This window comes from Anticarsia gemmatalis, chromosome 1 (genome assembly GCF_050436995.1).
Source record: "Anticarsia gemmatalis isolate Benzon Research Colony breed Stoneville strain chromosome 1, ilAntGemm2 primary, whole genome shotgun sequence".
NCBI lineage: Eukaryota > Metazoa > Arthropoda > Insecta > Lepidoptera > Erebidae > Anticarsia > Anticarsia gemmatalis.
In genome coordinates, this window is record NC_134745.1 from 4873091 (window position 1) to 4893244 (window position 20154).

General features: G+C 35.5%; 2 protein-coding genes across 3 annotated transcripts; both read left to right on the top strand.

Annotated features, from left to right (window-relative positions):
- Nucleotides 1-8502: 8502 nt before the first annotated feature.
- Nucleotides 8503-13087, top strand: LOC142972735 (uncharacterized). The gene is made up of 3 exons (XM_076113993.1): nucleotides 8503-8639; nucleotides 10695-10879; nucleotides 11553-13087. The coding sequence occupies exons 1-3, from the start codon at nucleotides 8630-8632 to the stop codon at nucleotides 12900-12902; spliced, it is 1545 nt and encodes a 514-aa protein (XP_075970108.1). The 5' UTR covers nucleotides 8503-8629; the 3' UTR covers nucleotides 12903-13087.
- Nucleotides 13088-13323: 236 nt separating this feature from the next.
- On the top strand, nucleotides 13324-19281 carry LOC142972742 (uncharacterized). Of its 2 annotated transcripts, none has more exons than XM_076114012.1 (3): nucleotides 13324-13442; nucleotides 16666-16864; nucleotides 17110-19281. In XM_076114012.1, exons 2-3 carry the CDS (start codon nucleotides 16688-16690, stop codon nucleotides 19189-19191), a joined length of 2259 nt encoding a protein of 752 aa, XP_075970127.1. In that variant the 5' UTR covers nucleotides 13324-13442; nucleotides 16666-16687; the 3' UTR covers nucleotides 19192-19281. The 2 variants fall into 2 exon arrangements, with proteins under 2 accessions (XP_075970127.1, XP_075970120.1); XM_076114005.1 differs by lacking the exon at nucleotides 13324-13442 and adding an exon at nucleotides 14200-14360.
- Nucleotides 19282-20154: the final 873 nt, after the last annotated feature.

Consider the following 20154-nt stretch of genomic DNA (forward strand, 5'->3'; position numbering starts at 1 on the left):
GTACAAGTTTGTGGGAATATAGAGAATAATGTACGAATCACGAATTATTAGTTAGTTACTGAAGTTGTTAAATACGATTTGTAAGATATACCTTGATATTGATTTTGTAAGACAGTCTCTTAAGAAACTATTGTAGCTGAAGAAAAAAAAATACAAGAAATATTTTTAATACTTTTTATTGTTACCACGGAAAAATAATGTGTGCTCCTAAGAATTTATCAGAACTATCGTAATTTAGAAATTACAATCGACTTATTTTCCGAGATAAACCTAAAAATCACATCTGTCCTCCATCTACCCTAAACGAAAACATTTTAAACCAAAACGTGGTAAGTACTCCAATTTATGGCGTGTAATCAGAGCAGTGCAAAACATTTACAGCAGTAGGTACGGCTTGGCGAATAAATATGGATCTTTTAAAACGCCGCCTCCTAATTGCCTGTAGATGGACCGGCGCCAATTACGGACGACATTTAGCTCCAGTTGAACTGGGCCGATAAATGGTGCAGATACCTTACTCACTTAGTGTTGGAGGCTTCAATGACTAATGACGTCATAAGCCTTCCAGAGATGCTTTTGAAATTAGGAGTGATGAACGTTTGGGAATATGAAATGGGTGATGTAGAATGTGATTCAATGATAGCTTAGAAAATAAGGAGATAAAAAAGTAAAATTAAATCGATGACATTGTTTTATCGATATTCCAGATTCTAGGTATGAATTAAGTAGGTAATGTAGTAAGACCGAATACTTCGATGTACAATTTTATTAATTACATCTTTTTTTCAATTTGCAGTGCCAATATGGAAATTTGTAGACTCCGAAAGTAAAGTTAGACATATTAAATGTACGATGAGTTTAAACCTTCTGTACTAACATGGTTCGAAAACCAGATAAAAATTAAACTGCATTAATTTTATCTTATTATTTATTTACTTATTTGTATGTTAAGTAGTAGTATTGTAATTGTAGCTATAAAAGCATGTCTGGTGTAAGTAATAAGAGTAATAACAGTGAAACAGCAATGAAACTCGTAAGCTACGATCAGGGCACATTAGCCTTACGATAGTGCGCTCTTGATGGTGTATTGAAACACACACTGACGGATAGTTTGGCTAACGTAGTTAGGGTTCCAACTGGAAATGTATGTCAAAGGTATATTATGAGGTTTTTGTATTAAATAAATGTGTTTGTAAAAGATCTATTGACTTTATTGATCTACTGTATTTTACTTTATGTAATTTAGGTAGGAGTGTATTTTTTACTGCGCTGCCGCAATTTATTACGGACCTGTAAATATTGGTTTTACGAAATTCCGAATACAATGTTCGGTGTACAGTAGCCCGATTCTCTACTACTACCGACAACCGGCTAGCCATCGAAATTTTGACATTTACAATGTACTGCCAAAATATTTCCTACGACGCCCGTCAGAGGCGCTGATCAGATTTTCATACAAAATTTCTCGATAACAGTTCGGTTGTTGGTAGTCGATAGTGGTAGAGAATTAAGGTACTGTTCAGTGAGCTCTTTCCGATTATAAATCCAGGAGATAGCATGATATGGACTGTATAAAAGAGTACTTCAACTTTGAAAAAAATGTTTTTGCAGATTTGACTTTTTATTTTATTATCGAGTTTATTGGCAATTAGCAAAGTTGAATATTTAATCACTTCGCCATTTACAATGAATGTTTGGTGTAGAACTGTCACTGTAAAAACTGACTTACTCAGAAAAAAATACGATTTACATTACTGGTTATGTTAAACATTCTTTCACTCAGTGTGTACAGTGTCGGTAATGTGCGGCGTAGTTTATGTCGCGCGCGATAGTCGCCGCGCCAGAGGTTATTCGTTGCGCTAATGTGCACTTGCATCTCGTTTGCATTGCGCATTGCTACCGACCAAATGTTTGCTTAAAACTCCCACTCTATTTTATTTTTGGCCTTTGACGCTTGAAATGTGCTGAGTTATTTTTTAGATGATTGATTACATTTATGATAGAGTATTTTTTTGTATTTTAAGATAGACCTTCATGTATAATTCTAAAATTCCTTACGACAGATATTGATACTGAAAACACATTTATACCTTTAATGTCTATTTAAAAGCTGATGTTGAACTGTATTTTAATAGATTAACCTAAGTCTCTATCAAAATAAACAATAAGAACACAATACTTCCATCAATAACTGTCTGTAGTTCATAACCTTCTTCAGCTGAAAATTCAACGTAGATAGAGCCTAATATTCCAGGAGCTAACAATAATCAGTACGGAGAAGGTAACTACAAAACAAACTCGAACGTCTGAGAATTGTTAACAAAAATAAGGCGCGAAGCAAGTCGTCGTGGAAGGCGGGCGGCGGAGCGGCGCAGCGGGCGCGAGGCGTCGCGGGGCGGACGGGGCGGCTCCACGCTCACACTATTTTCATTTCGTGTAGTGCCACATTTAATTTTGTTGAAATTCTAACGTAGCTTTGCAAAAATGTCAACTTTATTCCGCCTCAGCCGGCGTCTACGTTTCACTCGGATGCTTTGCTTCTCCATTTTCTGGAATGTTCCACAGTTTCGAGACGGGCTTTGAGAAACTATAACTTTATGAAAACTTATACACGAGCTCTGAAGTAAGACGTGGCTTCCAGCAAAAATTTATCAAAGCGTATTTAATTTTCGTTATGACTTCTCTCTTGACTTTCTCGACGGACAAATTGGGGAACGGTGTAATGCGATGGTGTTTTTAAAGGTAAAAGTTGTTTGATGGAGTGCAGCGTCTTGCATGTTGACGAAACATAAGATACATACACAGCATTCATGTTACTGGTTGATAATTTAGCATTTGACGATTCGATAAAGAGCTGATGAATTGATGTAATGTAAAGTTTGTATATGACTGTATGCATCAAATGGATCCACGCCGTGTTCCCATAAACTGTAAAATGAAAAATTAATTACATTTGACCATAAAAGAACATCGGACTAAAAGCAGAATTATTTCATGTCTCCCACAAAGTACACCGCGACCGCAAGCCATCAACTCTACAAAGATAACAATAAACTATCACTACATCAAAAATGCGAACTCGGAATGCCATTTATCAAATACGTTTATGGCACAAAGCGAACAATCTTATAACCCATCTGAAATTCATATTGAAAGTCGATCGCATAAAGCCGGGTACACACTGTAAAAGGCTGAGCTCCCGCGGGAGGCGGGTCTAAAAGGCCACGAGCGATAGCACTCATCGGACGAATAAGCCTGTTTCCCGACTGCCAGGTTTAGGGATGCGACATCGACTCAATGCTGTTTTATTCTGCTACCATCAATACTTAAAACGGTTGTGAACGGTTTAGTGATGATGGCTGTATCGATAAAATTTCATAAAATTGTTTTTTTTTTAACCCATTACTGTACCACTGCTGGGCAAAGGTCTCCTCCCAAACGAGGGAAGAGTAAGGTTTGGAGTTCACCACGCTGGCCAAGTGTAGGTTTGGGTGCGTATTGGTCGGTTATTCTTGAACTACCACTACAACACAACTATTTTGAATAGTAGGTAGGTTTTGCCGTGTAGTCAGTAGTTGTAATCACGGCTAATAACGATAATATCAAAAGGTAACTTCAATCGGCTTAAATCGACATTTGTACAGAGAAATATTTTTATTACAAATAATGAATGCAGTGAATGGTAACTAAATCTTTAAAAAATAACATTTAAAAACTTTTCACCATAGCCGTCTTCAGTTCTTACGATTTCTATTAGTTCGAGTAGTTCTTTAGTAGACACATCTAAGACTATCTAATACCTACAACAAAAAATCATAGGAGCATTTTCTCAAGACGTTTTATCGATACATCAACATCGACAGATTCTTGTTACTACTATAAAAGGATTGACATTTGAGTCGGAGGACGGGCGAAGTAGCGGATTCAAACGGAGACAAAGTCGACTTGGAATACGTACTCCTTTAATAATGGCAAATATTCAGCAGATATTCAAATATAGTCTCTAATTTCTTATTTGTCGGAGCTGTTGACTGAAGACTGCGCTTGAAGGGGTAATTATGACTGCGTCTTTAGTTCGGATGTAAGGGGTGGAGCTCTATACGGCTAGGAATACTACGTATGTATTTGCTTGGTGTTTCTATCGCTGAGGTATTATAGACTTGCTTAAGTTAATAGTTATATAAAGTAGTGTACGTATAATGTTCTCAATCTTTCAATCTTACTAAGATTGAAAGATTGAGAACATATCGGTATATCGTACTATCATGCGAAGAAAACCATCGAGAAGTCAAAATCTAACTGAAATATTGTATTCATATTGGTTATAATAATTAACTTATTGTAAGCCTAGTTAACTTTCCACTGTTGGGCAACTTGGGGTGGCATAGCATTATTATCCTACTAATGTTATTAATGCGAAAGTTTGTGAGAATGTATGTATGTATGGATGTTTGTTACTCTTTCACGCAAATACTACAGAATCGATTACGATGAAATTTGGTATATAGGAAGTCAGAATAACACAAAGGCTACAAGGGTTTCCACGCCGACGAAGTCGCGAGCGGCCTCTAGTTAGTAAAATTTAAAGAAACCTATTTTACCGTTAGTCCGTAAGGAAGAGCAGAAGGTAAAAGTTCAAAGAATAACCTATTTGTAACTTACTATCACACGAAGAAATTCGTGTCCCGATAAATTCACTTCGATACAACAAGACACTGATAAACGTATTCTACTACAAACAAAATCATAACAAACAAAAAACCCATTAGATACCCACGAACCTAATACTTCACAGATCAAGAAGTCAATAAAGCAAATTGCCATCTCATTTCGGGTCAAGCGACTTATCGTGGAAGGGCAAATCCTTAGTGGGCACAAATAAATACGGTACCGTACCTATCATATTTCCCTGATCCCTCGGCGTTACGCGAAGGGTCAGCAATACATCGGCGGACCTTGTAATTCAACGTTTTGATCCCCAATTGATATGAATGATGTTTTATTGTTTCGGATTGGAGATTTCCTTGTTTTCCGGGTTTGTTTCACGTTTATATGGTAACAGGTAAGTTCGATGATTGATAACGATAAAATATTTATCAAGTATTTTATAGAGTTATGAATAAAGTTTGGTTTGGGTTGATACTATCTTAATATAATATCAATAGTTTGCAGCCTTAGCCTGAAAATTGCCCGAAAATCTTTATATTCCATCTCAACAGACTTAAGTTTTGGTTGTATATCAAACAATTGTAAAAATAAATTATTTTTAAATTTGCTTGGTCACCTCGAATCGTATAACGCCACAATAATTACTTTTATAAATATTGTTTTTGTCAAATGTACGGTAAATCCCCATGTGTCCAGATTTTCCACGGAAAAAGTGCTTTGTCATGCTGTTATTTCAAATTCTCACTAATTAACACAATTGAAAATCAATCGTTTTTAATACAAAACACATTAATTTGCACCTTGGCATTAATAAAATTAGTAGTTCGCGTAAAACATTCAAAATTAGCTCAACAGTTTTCCTTAAGACTTTTTAAGGTACTTTTTCTTCTCAAAAATATAGCAGCGATTTTCCGGCAACCACAAATCCGTAGCAGACAAAATTACTTCGGTTAGTTGTTGCGAAATATATCTCAAAATGGACGGTGCAATCCCAAATCTTTAACAAAATAGCTCCCCGGAACACTTTAAGTCTAAGTAAGTGGCGTTCGGCGGTCGAAGATTTGCTGGACCGTCTCTAATGGGCTTTATCCTTATTTATTGAACTTGCCGCCGAAACGGAAACGTTACCAAATATCTTTAAAGTTTGATTATATTTAACACATACTGGATTTTTGATCACTGTTATATGCAACGAAATTACTCAAAAGGCTGCTGTGAATAGAACCAAAATTACATGATCTTAATATTGTGTTATTTCGACACAAATAGACGTAAAGCATGTTTTTATAAATACTAGGATTATTTTATTTCTTTATAGTTATAATCGTGCAGTACAAATAGGTAAAAAGCATGCACAAAACGACTCCAAAATAAAATGACATCATAATATCCGCATTTCACACGCACATTTCGGATGCCTTTTTCAATATTTGCAAAATTAATATAACAACGCGTAAACAGACAATTTGACCTACATTTAAAAAACATTTATAAACCACTCCTACTTAAGCATCCCTTCAAAAAAAGCTACTCATCTTAAAAAGCATTTCAATCAGAACTCAAGAAGGCTTCGACGTTCAATGCAGTTGGAACATTCACTCTAATCGATGGGGCTTATCGGGGAACATCTCAACCCCCCTTGAGAGCAATCTGGAGGGGTGGGGCGGTAAACAGGTCACAAAGTGCAAACGAACTCAGACAGGCGTGACGGGTTGTACATGTCGCGTGTTTGGAACACAGCTCGACACCTGCTTGCTTTAATCCTTAGGCACTTTGGATTGAAGGTTTGATGATTGTGGTGGTGATTATCGATCATCCAAGGGCTGAGGTTTATGTCCCGGTTCGTATGTTGTGTGTATTTTCAGTACAAATGAAAATTTATATTAACGGAGAGGCAATGAAATTTTAAATATTGACAACGTAAAGGATTTAAAGATTGAACTTTTCGTAGGTATATTTTTAATTGATCTTGGATGTATTATTTTCACCCAGAACACACAAGTTTATATCACTATCTTAAGAATTGATAATCATGAAGATATTAAAAAGAAAAAATACTAGGACCTATATTAACAGTTTTTTCATCGTTAACTTAACCATGCCTGCAATGATTCCCTCGAAATAATGACTATTGCGATGGTCGACAGCGTAAAATTTTCATGTGCCTATTTATTAAAATAAACAGTACAAGTAAAGGCACGCACGGCTTAATAATTATCTTATCAGTAATAACATTAGGCCTATTTTCTAAAGACAATAAACCTCCAACGAAAGAAAAATATATTCTAGTTTTAATGAACTGATACCGCGATTCTCTAAATCTCTACCACTATCGACGACCGAAAACCGTCTAGCTATCGAAAAATGTTCTATCACAATCAGTTCAGCACCTCTAGCGGGCTTTATAGCAACTATTTTGACAGTACATTTTGAATGTCTAACTGTCGATACTCGATGGTTCCAATTGTAAAGAATCTTGCAACAGTTCTTTTACATTAGTTACATACATTGAAGTTATAAAATAGGTAGGACAAGTAAGTATAGTGAATCATATTTCGAGGTGAAAATATTTCTTTGCGTACACGATAAGTCGATAACTAATCAGTGATAAGACAACGTCGATAACGGTGTTATGTACAGGCTGGTATGTTATTTGCTGATATATTTCAAAAAATTACAATTTCATTTTGTAAATTTTTGAAATATATTTTATTTATAATTTCATTTTGTCTTGCATAGTAATGATAGGTTTTCAAATATTTTATTATGCTTATGTCTTACTTAATTGCGTAACTTTGTTAATGGAGAATGTTAACAAATTTGGATTATTAGCTCTCCATATTCTCTGTTAAAAATAAAAAATACTAGTGAAAGAATTACTTTGATACGTCAATTCGTTTCCGATTTATAAGTAAAACAAGTTGTAACCGCGCGAGTCGGTGTGACGTCATTGTACATTACGCTAAGTCTGGCTCACATAGTCTTTTTTAATAATATTTACTATTATTACACTTCAAATGTAATAAGCAGACGAAAACACAACAAAATACTGCATAAGCTGTTACATCTACGGCTGGAGACTAGATATTAAGCGGGACGCGGCCCGCGCGGCATTGTGTACTATGACGTCACGCTGTTAGCGGGACTCAATATTTTTTGAAACTTTGAATGCTTGTAAAATCAAAACTACTTGGTATTTTTGACTGAAACAAAAACTAGTTTGCATGTACATGTACAGGCTTTACTGAGTCAAAATTTCAAGCGATTTGGCATACCGAGTAACATTCTCCATTATATTCAATAATTTCAGTGACTTTAAGCGGTCGTCTTTACAAAAAGCATGGAATGTAGTCAACAATTTTATCAGAAAAAACTAAGAATCAATTCGGATGTATTTAAAAAACTAAACTTTTGTTTAATTTGGCTTACGATAAAGATTTTTGTTATCACATATTCTAGATGTTTATCAATAAGTCTTTGAAAATTAGTCCCTGTTTCTACCCACGCGAATACTGTCACACCTATTTCAACCAAAACATAACATGGGAACTTTCGAAGTAGGTATTTCGTGGCTCAGTGATTTAGGTCGTCACGCCGAAACCATTGCGGGTTCGATTCCCACACGGAACAATTATATTATTTGCGCGATCCACAAATAATTGTTTCGAGTCTGTTTATGCTTTGTGTCCGTTGTTTGTATGTTTGTAAAAGTCAAGAGCAATTCTTAGTGCGGGAGTAGTTTACTAAAAAAAGATCTATCCCCCTGTATACAGCAAACGTTCTTACGAATTCTCAACCCACCTTGTATAACTGCTATCTAACCCATTACAAAAGCAATACTCGGTAGAAACGCTGCCTTTATCTTTCAAATACTGACAAAATCTTCACAATGAGTATACGATAATCTGAACGAGGACTTTATGTGCAATATGAAAGTGACTATGTGTTAAACTTGTATTCAATGGGACCCGGTAAGTACAACTACTATTACACTATTTTACAGGGTAATTTATGCCTTGTAGTTTTAGGAATAGAGGTGATTATTCCGTGAGGTTATTCGGACAGATTTTAATTAATCTGTTGCTGATTGTAGGATGTGACATGTGGACGCTATTTAGGTGTCAGATAAATGATTTAAAAATAGATTTGAATGCACTAAAGAGGTTATGTTTGTTATATTGTGGTATAAGTTTAGTTTTCTTGGCGGGTTATAAAGTCAAGTGCATTCATAATACCATTTATTACTATTTAGAATTATACACCGATCGGAATGTTCTTAACTATACCGCTGAAAACTTCAATACACTTTAGAACATTATTTTATGTCTAGATAAAGACATAAGATTATAATTTTCTCAAGTGGTTAGCTAGTTGCCAATCACGCAGACTAGGTGTAAAATTCAGAATCATTATTTACCCTTCTGTCCATAATAATGCTATAAACGAGAAAATTCTGTCTGTCTGTCAGATTTTAACACCTAATCCGCTTGACCATCCTTATTAATGTATAGTAGATACTTCAGGTCCCGAGGTCAAACATAGAGCTATCTACTTCTATATACTTCTATATTAATCAACGTGATCTTTTCTTTGGTTTATTTTTGTGATGTTTGCATAACAAATGCGAAGTGCAGCTAGCGACCATGTATGTCAATATTAATTTATTTAATATTGTTTAGAAGGATCGCCAATAAATTATACGCATTTTTCATATAAATACTATAACAAGAACTTACCTTGTGCTGTTAATAAAATAAAAAGTAATTAGTAATAAAAAGTGTCCCTAAAAAGATAGTATCATAGTGATACGCCGCATGCTACGAGTACCTACGTTGGGAAAACCCTCTAACTACGAGTATATTATCACTTACGACGTAACATGACATTATCCGTGTTATTTCACAAATACTTACATAAAGACATTAGTTCATTCATACTTGACTTAGTAGGTTTAATCCCTAAAAAAGAGGTGTTAGATGAATCATTTGTCTAAACCTAAAGCCAGTTAGATAAGTTTTTGTAAGAAAATAACTATGTCAATGATAAAAAAATACAGTAAAGATAGCTTACATATTGAGTTTTGATGCAACATTTAATACCACTCGTGCATTCAATCGGTAATATTCACTTATGCAGTGTCTAAATCACACCCTAAAATAGCTATGTATGGTAACTTTATAATTAGACAGGTATCTTAAGACTAATTCGCTCAAAGTTTTTGTTTATTAAACATAGTAATTTTAGATTCTTCTTCAAGCTTTTTTAGTTTCACAATGCAGAAAGATGGAATGTTTTAAATTGTACCATTAAATGTGTGTACCAATAATTTTTCGTAACATGTATGGAAAACAAGATCAAAAACTTAATCCCTAATCACGTGATAATATTGTTTTCCATTTATAAACATTAGAATGCATAATAAATGCACGTGTCAGAGAATTTGTTAACGTTGTGCTTTAGATTGGGAAACGATATCTTCTTCTGACAGTTTTATCTGGAAACTGACACGATTATAGAGATACGTATCATCTCAAATTCTAAGAAATGAAACGTCTTTAATAAGATCGTAACTATGTAGTTCAAATAGTAGTAATCTAAGAAAGAGACCTTCGTAACTGCCCTTAATGAATTATTCAAGTTGGTACATCACGCGTGTACGAAATAATGAAGTCTATGGGCTTAAAATTAAAGCTACGATATTTATGGGTTGGGTACAGCTACTAATATTATAATATTAGTTTTTTAGTATGTTTGATATCGGACTTCGAGACAGCCAGCCAGAAATACATGTTTAGCTTCCTAAATCAGCGAATATGTATTTCAGCCCCATGTCTAATTGCACAGGAACAAACTCTAGTTTCTTACTAAAAATTTCTTTAGTCCTGGTACGGACTAATCGTGATATTAAATGCCATTAATACATAGGCCTCTCTCTGTTTTTTTATGAACTGTCTGCCTGATTGTCATCATCACCCGTTTACAAGATTCATTTTATCTTATGGGACCGTCTTCTGATGTATTTCCAGATGTAATACGAACAGCGCTATGCATATGGCTGGTGACGGCACTAGCGGGCGCTGGTGTCGTGAGGAGGCAGGCGGAGGAAGACCTAGATGAACCTCCATGTCGGTCGTACACGCTCGGCGGCTTACTGCATCTCGACTGCTCCAACCGAGGGCTTAAGGAACTGCCTGAGGGCTTGGATTATAATGTAAGCAGAACATTTTTGTATCATGTCTCACGAACAAACGCTGACTCGTTCCTCTATTTCAGCAACTCTTCTTTTGGGTTACTGTTGTTTTTTCGCGGATGGGACCCTAGTGACCTGTAATACAGGTATCTTCTTACCTAATTCAGACACCAGCTTCTTACCAACTCTAGTAATAGGATACTAGTTTCTAAGTAACACTGTAATTGTGCTGTGCAATGCGTATTATGTAATTTTTGTAACTTGAAATTTAGTTATGTTCCTACCGAGGACTGCGCGTAGCACCACGTCTGGATAAAAAATAAAACATTTTTTTGAGTAAGCTCTGTAAAAATGGTAATAAGTTTAAAAGCTGTTCCAATAAACCAGTAGAAAATAATACAGTTATCAGCTTAAATAAATTCCCGCTAAAAGCACAATGGACGTAGTATCTGTCATTATTATCAATTCATTCAAATTTAATTATGTTATCAAAATATATACAAAATGGAATCCAAACATGAACATCACAGATTATTTTATAATTTTAAAACTATAATTTAACTTTTACAATATTATTACAATCATTTGACTTTTGATCTGAAATAATCACCCTTTATTTGATGCATAGCAAATTACGTAAATTTTCAAGAACAAAACGTAATAAAGATACTATAATAGCGTCGTTTTATTTCAGGCTCAAGTGCTGCTCTTATCGAACAACAACTTCTGGACGTTTCCGACACTACTAGACAATTTTTCTCAAGTGGAAACTCTCGACCTGTCAGGCAACTACCTGAGCCGACCTATACCGGACTATTTACAGAACTGGGTCAACTTAAACACGCTTAATTTATCGGACAACTTGTATGACACCTGGACCACTGCAGGACGCAACTACGCCATTAAGTATTTGGACTTATCAAAAAATAAGATAAATGTCATAGACGACAGAGCTTTCACAAGCATGCCTAACTTACGTACTCTCGATCTATCCGAGAACAGACTCACAGATTTGCCTCCCGGAGTATTCTCGGAAGCGCACAACTTAGACAGTCTCATTTTATCCAGAAATTACTTTTCTCGTGTACCCGGTTTCCAATCGTCTTCATTGCGCAGTTTACACATGAGCAGCTGTCAAGTAACGAGTATAGATGCCGATGCTCTTCTCGGAATGAGCTCTCTCCTGGAAATCGATTTGTCTATGAACCAAATGGAGGAAATACCTGACAAGCTCGCAGGACAAACGTTACAGGAATTGAATTTAAGTTTTAATGCGATAAACGCGCTGAACGACTTGACCTTCTCGTCACTACCGCACCTAGCTGTACTTGATCTGAGAGGGAACGAGTTCAAAGATGTATGGTCGACTTCACACTTCGCTTCAAACCCGTTTTTGAGAGAAGTCTACGTGAAGGGAAACCGATGGAGCTGTGAGGGTTTTAGCGTGGATCTGTTGCTTACGTACGAGTTCTTGACGAAGGACCCACCGAAGATAGTAGACAGAGAGTCATTAATATGTTATTCTCCATCGAACGTGACGCAGATGAGTTGGCAGCAGGCGTATATCCGTACGTGGCACCCGACAGACTCGTCTACGAGCTCGTACACTTCTGTAGCGGTGATGATTGGTATTGTGATCGGTGTATTGTTGACGTCGTGCGTGTGTCGCGGCCTGGTCGCAGCTAACAGGTCTGACACACCGGAGAGGTCTGCCCCGGAGACGACAGTTTTGAATCTCAACAATACAACTCCTCAGCCAAGAGTCGAGTCTGTTATCTTGAGAATTCCCTTAACTGAGGATCTACCACCGACTTACGATGAAGCGCTGCTAATGCCTCGTTTGAATTCATCGTTTCATTCGCTGCCTGATTTTGTGGATGCTGAAGAAGAGCCGAGTCGAAACTATCGGAGGTCCAGGTCTATAGGAGATCTGACCGAGTCTAGACCACGCTTGGGAGACAGACGTTCTATGAGACGTCCAGTTGACATCCATAGCACTAGTAACGGCAGAATTGTTGAAAATGATGAGTCAGGCATCCCATAATTATGCATAAGGACTGTTAATATTTAAATAGTGTAACTAATTGTTTTAGCTTAATTACTTATTTATTAATGACACTAATTCTAAGAGAAAAGTGCTTTAATTTTAATTTTTGTGATAAGTTGACTAATTAACTAAGTGTAAATATTATTTAAGGGCTAAGTAATTAAATGCATGACCTAAAGATAAAGGTAATCATTCATTTTCGTACAACCCCGATACATCACAAACTAAGTGTAGAGTTAAATTAGGTTAGTGCTGACATCTATGACCACATTTTACAACCAAATAGATGTCAGCAATTCAACATCACGCTTGCACTAGAAGTTCAAAAGTTTGATCATAGATGGCGTTGTAACAAAAATAAAAAAGTGTATGAAATAAAATAATAAAATAGACTGCATGGTTTACTTGGTTTTCAATTATTGTACGAGGTAGTTTACTTGATTGTTCTGCTGACTGACTTATTTCATTGAGATAAAGAAAAACCCCATGAAGCCTTTACGAGTATATAACAGTTATCAAGAAATAATAACACCATCCGTAAGTATTAACAATATAAATACTAGCTAGCCTTAGTAATCATTTTACGAAGACAGAAGTTTCTATAAAAAGGTATTTAATTTCATATTATGACGACACTTTTTGTAAAAACCATGAAATAACGGATAACCGTAATTTGGCTTATCACAATATAAACAAGTTGTAAAATACTCTCAAGTCTTTAAAAACAATTCTAACACGTTTTCTAAGAATATCTTAGTAAACTTGATATCAGAGATATAATTAAGTCTAGGCATAATGATGCGATATTTTAAGAAAACGTTTTTTCATACATTGATGAGACAAACCATTATAATATACGAATAAAGAGTGCGCCTGTGTTATAAACAAAACTCATTCACGATCTTTAAACTTCAAAAACCATAATTTATGTACCTAATAGTTTTCATATAATTTTCTACATTACCTATAACGAATTTTCCTTTACTAATAGAATTGTTTTTCACATGGAATCTTGTTATAAATATCTTTTATTGCAAGTAGAAGCCATCCATCTAGCTTACTACCTACCCTTGAAAAAGAGGGCTTTGTCCTGTATTCCAAGACAAAATACGACACGTAACTAGAAGGCTTAATTAACACAGTCATTCATATTCTAAGCCTACACATTTCTGCAACAAAATTACATAATCTTCACACAAATCCTTTAGTCGTTTACAGATTACCACTCCCCGTACACTTTCGCCATTCTTATCAATGATAACACGTCACAATTTGACTCACACAATGATATCACACCGTGAGGACAACACGTATTAGTGAGAATTACAAACGGTAATAAAGGATTTTGAGTGTCAAGTGAACGGTGAAAAAATGTGATTTCTGTCTAAAAGTTTTTTCAACAAAATTTCGTTAGTGATTTTGTAACACAAGTGAACGAATATACCCTAATCTCAGGTAAAAACAAAGTACTTAATCAACTGTATCATACAATTTTTGCGGTGTAAATACTCAAGGATATATTTAGGTATTATTCTCTATCTATAGTATTATCTGAATGTGTAGGAATGTAATCGATTTCGCAATAAATCGCACTCGTTAATGATCACCTAGCATTGAGGTCAATAATCACTTGATACTGAACGACTGACTGACAGTATCGCTTAATTACATGGCTTTGAAAGCTACCTATGGATGTACAAGTATTTTTCTAAAGTAAAACATTCATTTGATCGCAAAATTAACTTAGTCGTAAGTCCAAGGCGGAACCAGGATTTTGATCTTTGATTAGATGAGCATAAAATTCATAATGATTAGAGTTTGTGACAGTTATTGTGTGACAATGATGACTCGTTAGAATACTCTACACTACCGGCTAAACGATATACTAGTCAAAATAATATACCTACTTGAAAAGTGTTCGTCACCTTCATACATAGTACCTACATAAAATCAGGCCTTATTCCATCCTTATTTCCAAAAAAATAGGCCGATATAAGAGTGTTATCTGCCGTAACCGTTTAACTAAAAGGTTTATAATTATCTGTACACATTGTAGGTCTTTTTAACCTGAATAAACTTCACGTTTTCAGTACAGATACGAAAACTCGACCCAAATTTAAGTATCCTACTGTTTTATCAATAGCTGATAAGAAAGATAAAATTGTTGTATGTACTGTATGGTTGTTCATGGCAATGCTTCTTTTTCATTCTTTATATTTCCACCTGTTTAATGTGTTATTGCCCGTTCTCGATTGCAATAAATAGTTTTTTAACATTGTTTCTTTAAACTTTAACTTCTTGACTATAACGATATTCATTTAGACCATTTTGTAAACCCTTGTACATCCATCATCCACTAACGTGTTAAATACGTGGTTTCTGGGCTAAAAAGGTGACAAAATCACTGCTGCCTAGTTTAATGATCCCTTATTAACGAGTTCTTGGAAACCATCAACAAAGTGGCTACTGAATATCACAAGAGGGCTTTTCCAAACAGCGGCCCTGTTTCAATAAGTTGACATTTGATATCTGTAGCATAAACGTTATTTCAGAAAATAAAACTGTTAAAATAAGTAAAAAAGTGTTGACGTAAAGTAAAAAATTATAAGTATGTGATGAAGTTATAACTGGTGATTTAAATCCGTAAAACGATTTGATTTCATTCATGCGTTGGTGTTTCCTCGTTTGAATTTAGGTATGAGTGCGTGACGAGAAAATTTATAAAGCAGGTGCACATTCAACTGGGTTTCCTTCCTCGTTTCGAAGGCTTCGTGTGAAAATTTGATAGTTTTGTCATTGAAGATTATTTGATTTAAGAGGAAGAGGCAAAAGATTTTGAGAGTATTTTGTAACTGTTGATTAAAGCGAAGTTTAGCTGTCTAAAATACTAAAGCAAAACTGCACTAAAGTATGTAATGAGTACATGTCGTTATTTCAAAGAGGACATCTTCGTAATTTGATTGGTACCTATAAGATTTGTCTTGAAAATATTTATGCAGTACTTATAAGTATAATATAGGTAAATTGTTTGCGGAAAATCATAGGGAGAACGTAATGATTTTGTTTTTTTTTCTCACTCAAATTCCCAGTGACTCAGTTGTTATGAATGTTTGTAGGAAAATGTATTTCCGTGATAAAATGATACATTGCATTGAAATTATGATTACACTCGTATAAGTTGTAAAACACATTTTTTTTTCTAAAAATCTAAATCCTGTTATAAAAAATAAATGTTCATTAAACAATGCGTGTTATTTTGATAAGATTTTAACATATTATCACACGTAACACGTGTAACACTCTTGTACTCTTTTACTATATTGACAGGTGCTAGTCTATACAAGGCATATGTTAATTATAAGAGACAGATGCGTGCCAATAAAGGGGCATTTCCTAACACTATCGGTTATTACATTCTGTAAAAAACGTGTCAGTGCCTCTAACGGAAGCTGTAGGAACTAATTTTGCAGTACATTTTTAATGTCAAACATTCGATAAGTAATATTGTCGACAGTATCAAATCGCTGTAAAGGATTAACTTGGGTTATATTCATAGGCAATATCTGTGGCATAGTGTTTAAGTTTTTCTTCTGTACTATTGTCACATAGAACAAATGACAAATGATGGGTGACCACTATCATGGATATGGGTGGATACTACCCATGATACCCATATATTAATTTAGTACGAGTATTTAAAAATTAAAAACAATATACAGTAGTAGCAGTAATAATAAATGTATATGTTGTCAATTTTCAGGCAGTAATGCGAGCGAGACGTGATGGTTCGACTACTCGCATCAATATGCCTGCTACTAACAACCAGTTCAGCGCTCGGAGCTACCTTTGACACATGGCTGGGGAACCTCTGCTTCGTGTGCACCTGTAGTACTGACCAGACTACTGTCGACTGCTCCGGCAGGGGCCTCACTGAGTTACCCGATGTGGTTGATAGCCAGGTAAAGATTTATCTCTTCCAGAACCATTAACCATTTGCATATCTTCAAGAACAGTTTTACCAACTCGCAAATATATATGCAAAGTTTCCTTAAAATATTTTACTACACTGTTAACGTACCGTAAGGGATACTTTTTTCAATTAATACTCGGTGAAAAAAAAAATCGCTTTGATAGTTCTGTTAGGAGATCTCGGACCCTACATTATGTAAAACAATTAAATGACCCCAGAATTTGTTAATTTCAGGTAAAGAAGCTAAATCTTTCGAATAATGAGTTCTCAGTGTTTCCGGAGAATTTACAAAAGTTCTACACTCTGACAACATTAGACTTTAGTGGCAATCGACTAAGCGAACTACCTGAGAACGCACTTCAAAACCTCACGGCTCTTGAGTTGCTGAACCTATCCAGAAATTATTTTGAATCATGGATGAGTCTAAATCCGAACGATGCTTTTCTACCGGCGACCAATCTAAAAATACTGGATCTATCTCACAACAAATTCAAGACAATGGGTAACTTAGCCAATCAGGAGTTAATTGTCAGCTCCTCTATTGAAACGTTAATCCTGGAGCAATGTGAAATAGTCTCAATACACGGAAGATCTCCATTAGCTGGTCTCATAAGCCTCAAGGTGCTAAGGCTTAACAACAACCCTCTATTGAGAATTCAAAGTCTTATATCATCTACGTTAAAGACCCTCGAAGTAAGCAACTGCGCTCTCAGCACAATTAATCACAATGAATTGATGTACCTACCATCTCTCGTGTACTTGAAAATGTCTCACAACTATCGCCTGGAACTCTCTGCTACAGCTCATAATCTGTTCTCAGATTCGCTCAAATATTTAGATATTTCTTATTGCAATGTATTACAACCAAACTTACAAGGGTTTCCTAATCTAAGAAAGGCTGTGCTCAATCATAATATGATAAGATCTCTCAGAAGCAAAGAATTTTTGAATAATACCAAGTTGGAATATTTAGATTTATCATACAATAATATCGGCTCATTGAAAAGTGATACATTCCGAGGACTGGGTACTATCAAATATTTAGATTTATCTTGGAATGAAATAGCTACGATACCTGAAGATACGCTATTAGAAATGCCGTCTCTAACTCAGATGAAACTTTCCAGAAATTATCTTACGAATGTCGGTCATCTGAAATCTATGTCGTTGACCGTGCTCGATATGAGTTCCTGTGAAATACACAGTATCGGCAAGGATTCCCTGGAAGGACTACAAAGCCTCGTTGATTTAGATTTATCCCGAAATCTTATATCACACATTCCTGACAGTATATCATCGAACACGTTGAAGTACTTAAACTTGAACTACAATAGGATTAGCTTTATAAATAACTATACGTTCTTTATGTTACCTCGATTAATTGGTCTAAGCGTAATTGGTAATAGATTCACTACTATTTGGAAGAGAGCATATTTTGAATCAAATCCTTATTTGGAGCGGCTCGATTTGGGAGACAACATGTGGAGATGTGACTGCAGTGATGGAAACATGTTCGACTTTTACGAGTTCGTTACCCTAGAACCGAACAAAAAGGAGGAATCCTTTAATTTAATATGTAATAGCCCTATTAATATAATTGGACAAACATGGCTGGAAGCCTGTTATTTTGTCTGGAATCCCGCCGAGAAGACACCAAATCCAGATAGCTTAATATGGTTCATAACTATTATGATAATAGGATTAGCATTATGTTTATTGATAGTGAACTGCGTGAAACGGTCAATGCAGCGTCGTTTGGCGACGATCCAGGCTGAAAGAGAGAGACAGGTAGAAGAAGCGAGAGATAGATTGAGGCAGCTGAGAATCAGAGCTGAACAGGAAGCTCTAGCTAGCACGCCAGATCCACGTGATCTCATCCCACCGCCTTCATACGATGATGCTCTCTCAATGCCCAAGTTAAATGCTTCTTGTCGGTCATTGAACGAAACAGGCTCAGGTAAAACCAAGAGAAGGAGAGGGCGGAGGAAAACTAAGTCAAGTGGTGATTTGTTGGAAGAAACTGAAAGGAACGGTGACTTACCGGTTATGGATGATGTTGAACTTAGTGAAACTTCTGATGGGGGAAGGCGTCAACGACGGCGTAGAATAAATAGGTATGGAAGTCATGAGGTCGCTGAACTGGAGCAGTCGCCCGGCGCTAGACGCAGGCGTTTGTCTGAATATAACGTAGACTACGCATCCCAGACTGATGACAGTGTTACCATGGAGGTTCAAGCTGAACTAGAGAGACCTCTACGTCCCAGAAATCGAAGGTATTCCACCGACGACAATGAACTCAGAGAGAGTGACTTTTAATATAAATTATAGTATTTTTTATCGTAATTTTAGTTGTGTAGGATATCCTCTTTGGTACCTAACTAGATAAGTATGTTAAAAATAAATTGATTATTCTTATTTGATTTTCATGAGTTATTATTTGCTTGGGAGACTGCTCGAAAACCGCAATAAAGTATATTGCAGAAAATAAATTAAGTAACCTTCTAATGTATTAACATAATATATAACTACTTGTATCTTCATTTTACCTACAAAAGGTAGCTTATCAAGCTGACTATGCAAGTTTCCAGCCTTTCACTATTACTTATGGGATTACTATCAGCTCATATCATCTGATAAATAGAAACATCGTAATAACCAGATCTCTATCTCTATCTATATTAGTATTCAGTGATATTCTATCTAGTATCCCAATCTGATTAAGGTATTCATAGAAAACCAGTTGAAACTACCTACTTGGAACAACAAACATGAATGTATGTCTATTCCATCTTCTGCTGAAGCGAATTAAAAAAACTTTGGCAAAGTGATGGATTTTAAACCTTTTTTAGCGATAATTTTACCAAAATAACATTTTCTGAATATAGTCAGACAATTGATTATAACGCCCTCTGACGTACTAAAGGTACACTAAGAATGGTGTATTACAAGTAGGTAAGGAGATTTCAAAGAATCTTCAAAAATAATACAAAATAATGTATCTGGATTTGTATTTGCTGAAATAAGAAGCCTTAAATCTTAAAATACCTGGACCTAAAATATTATACCCACAACAAAATAAGTCGTTAATGTTCAAGTAAACTAATAGATGTCGCTACTAGTGGCATGAAATGAAGTAAATTTCTTTAGAATCAGTTTTAATTTAATCACATTTCTCATAAAAAGTTAAGTATTTGCCTCACACTCAAGTGGTCCTCATCTGGAGTGTTAAAATCGTATTTGGCCACAATGATATTCCGTATTCAGTAGCAGAAAAGTCAC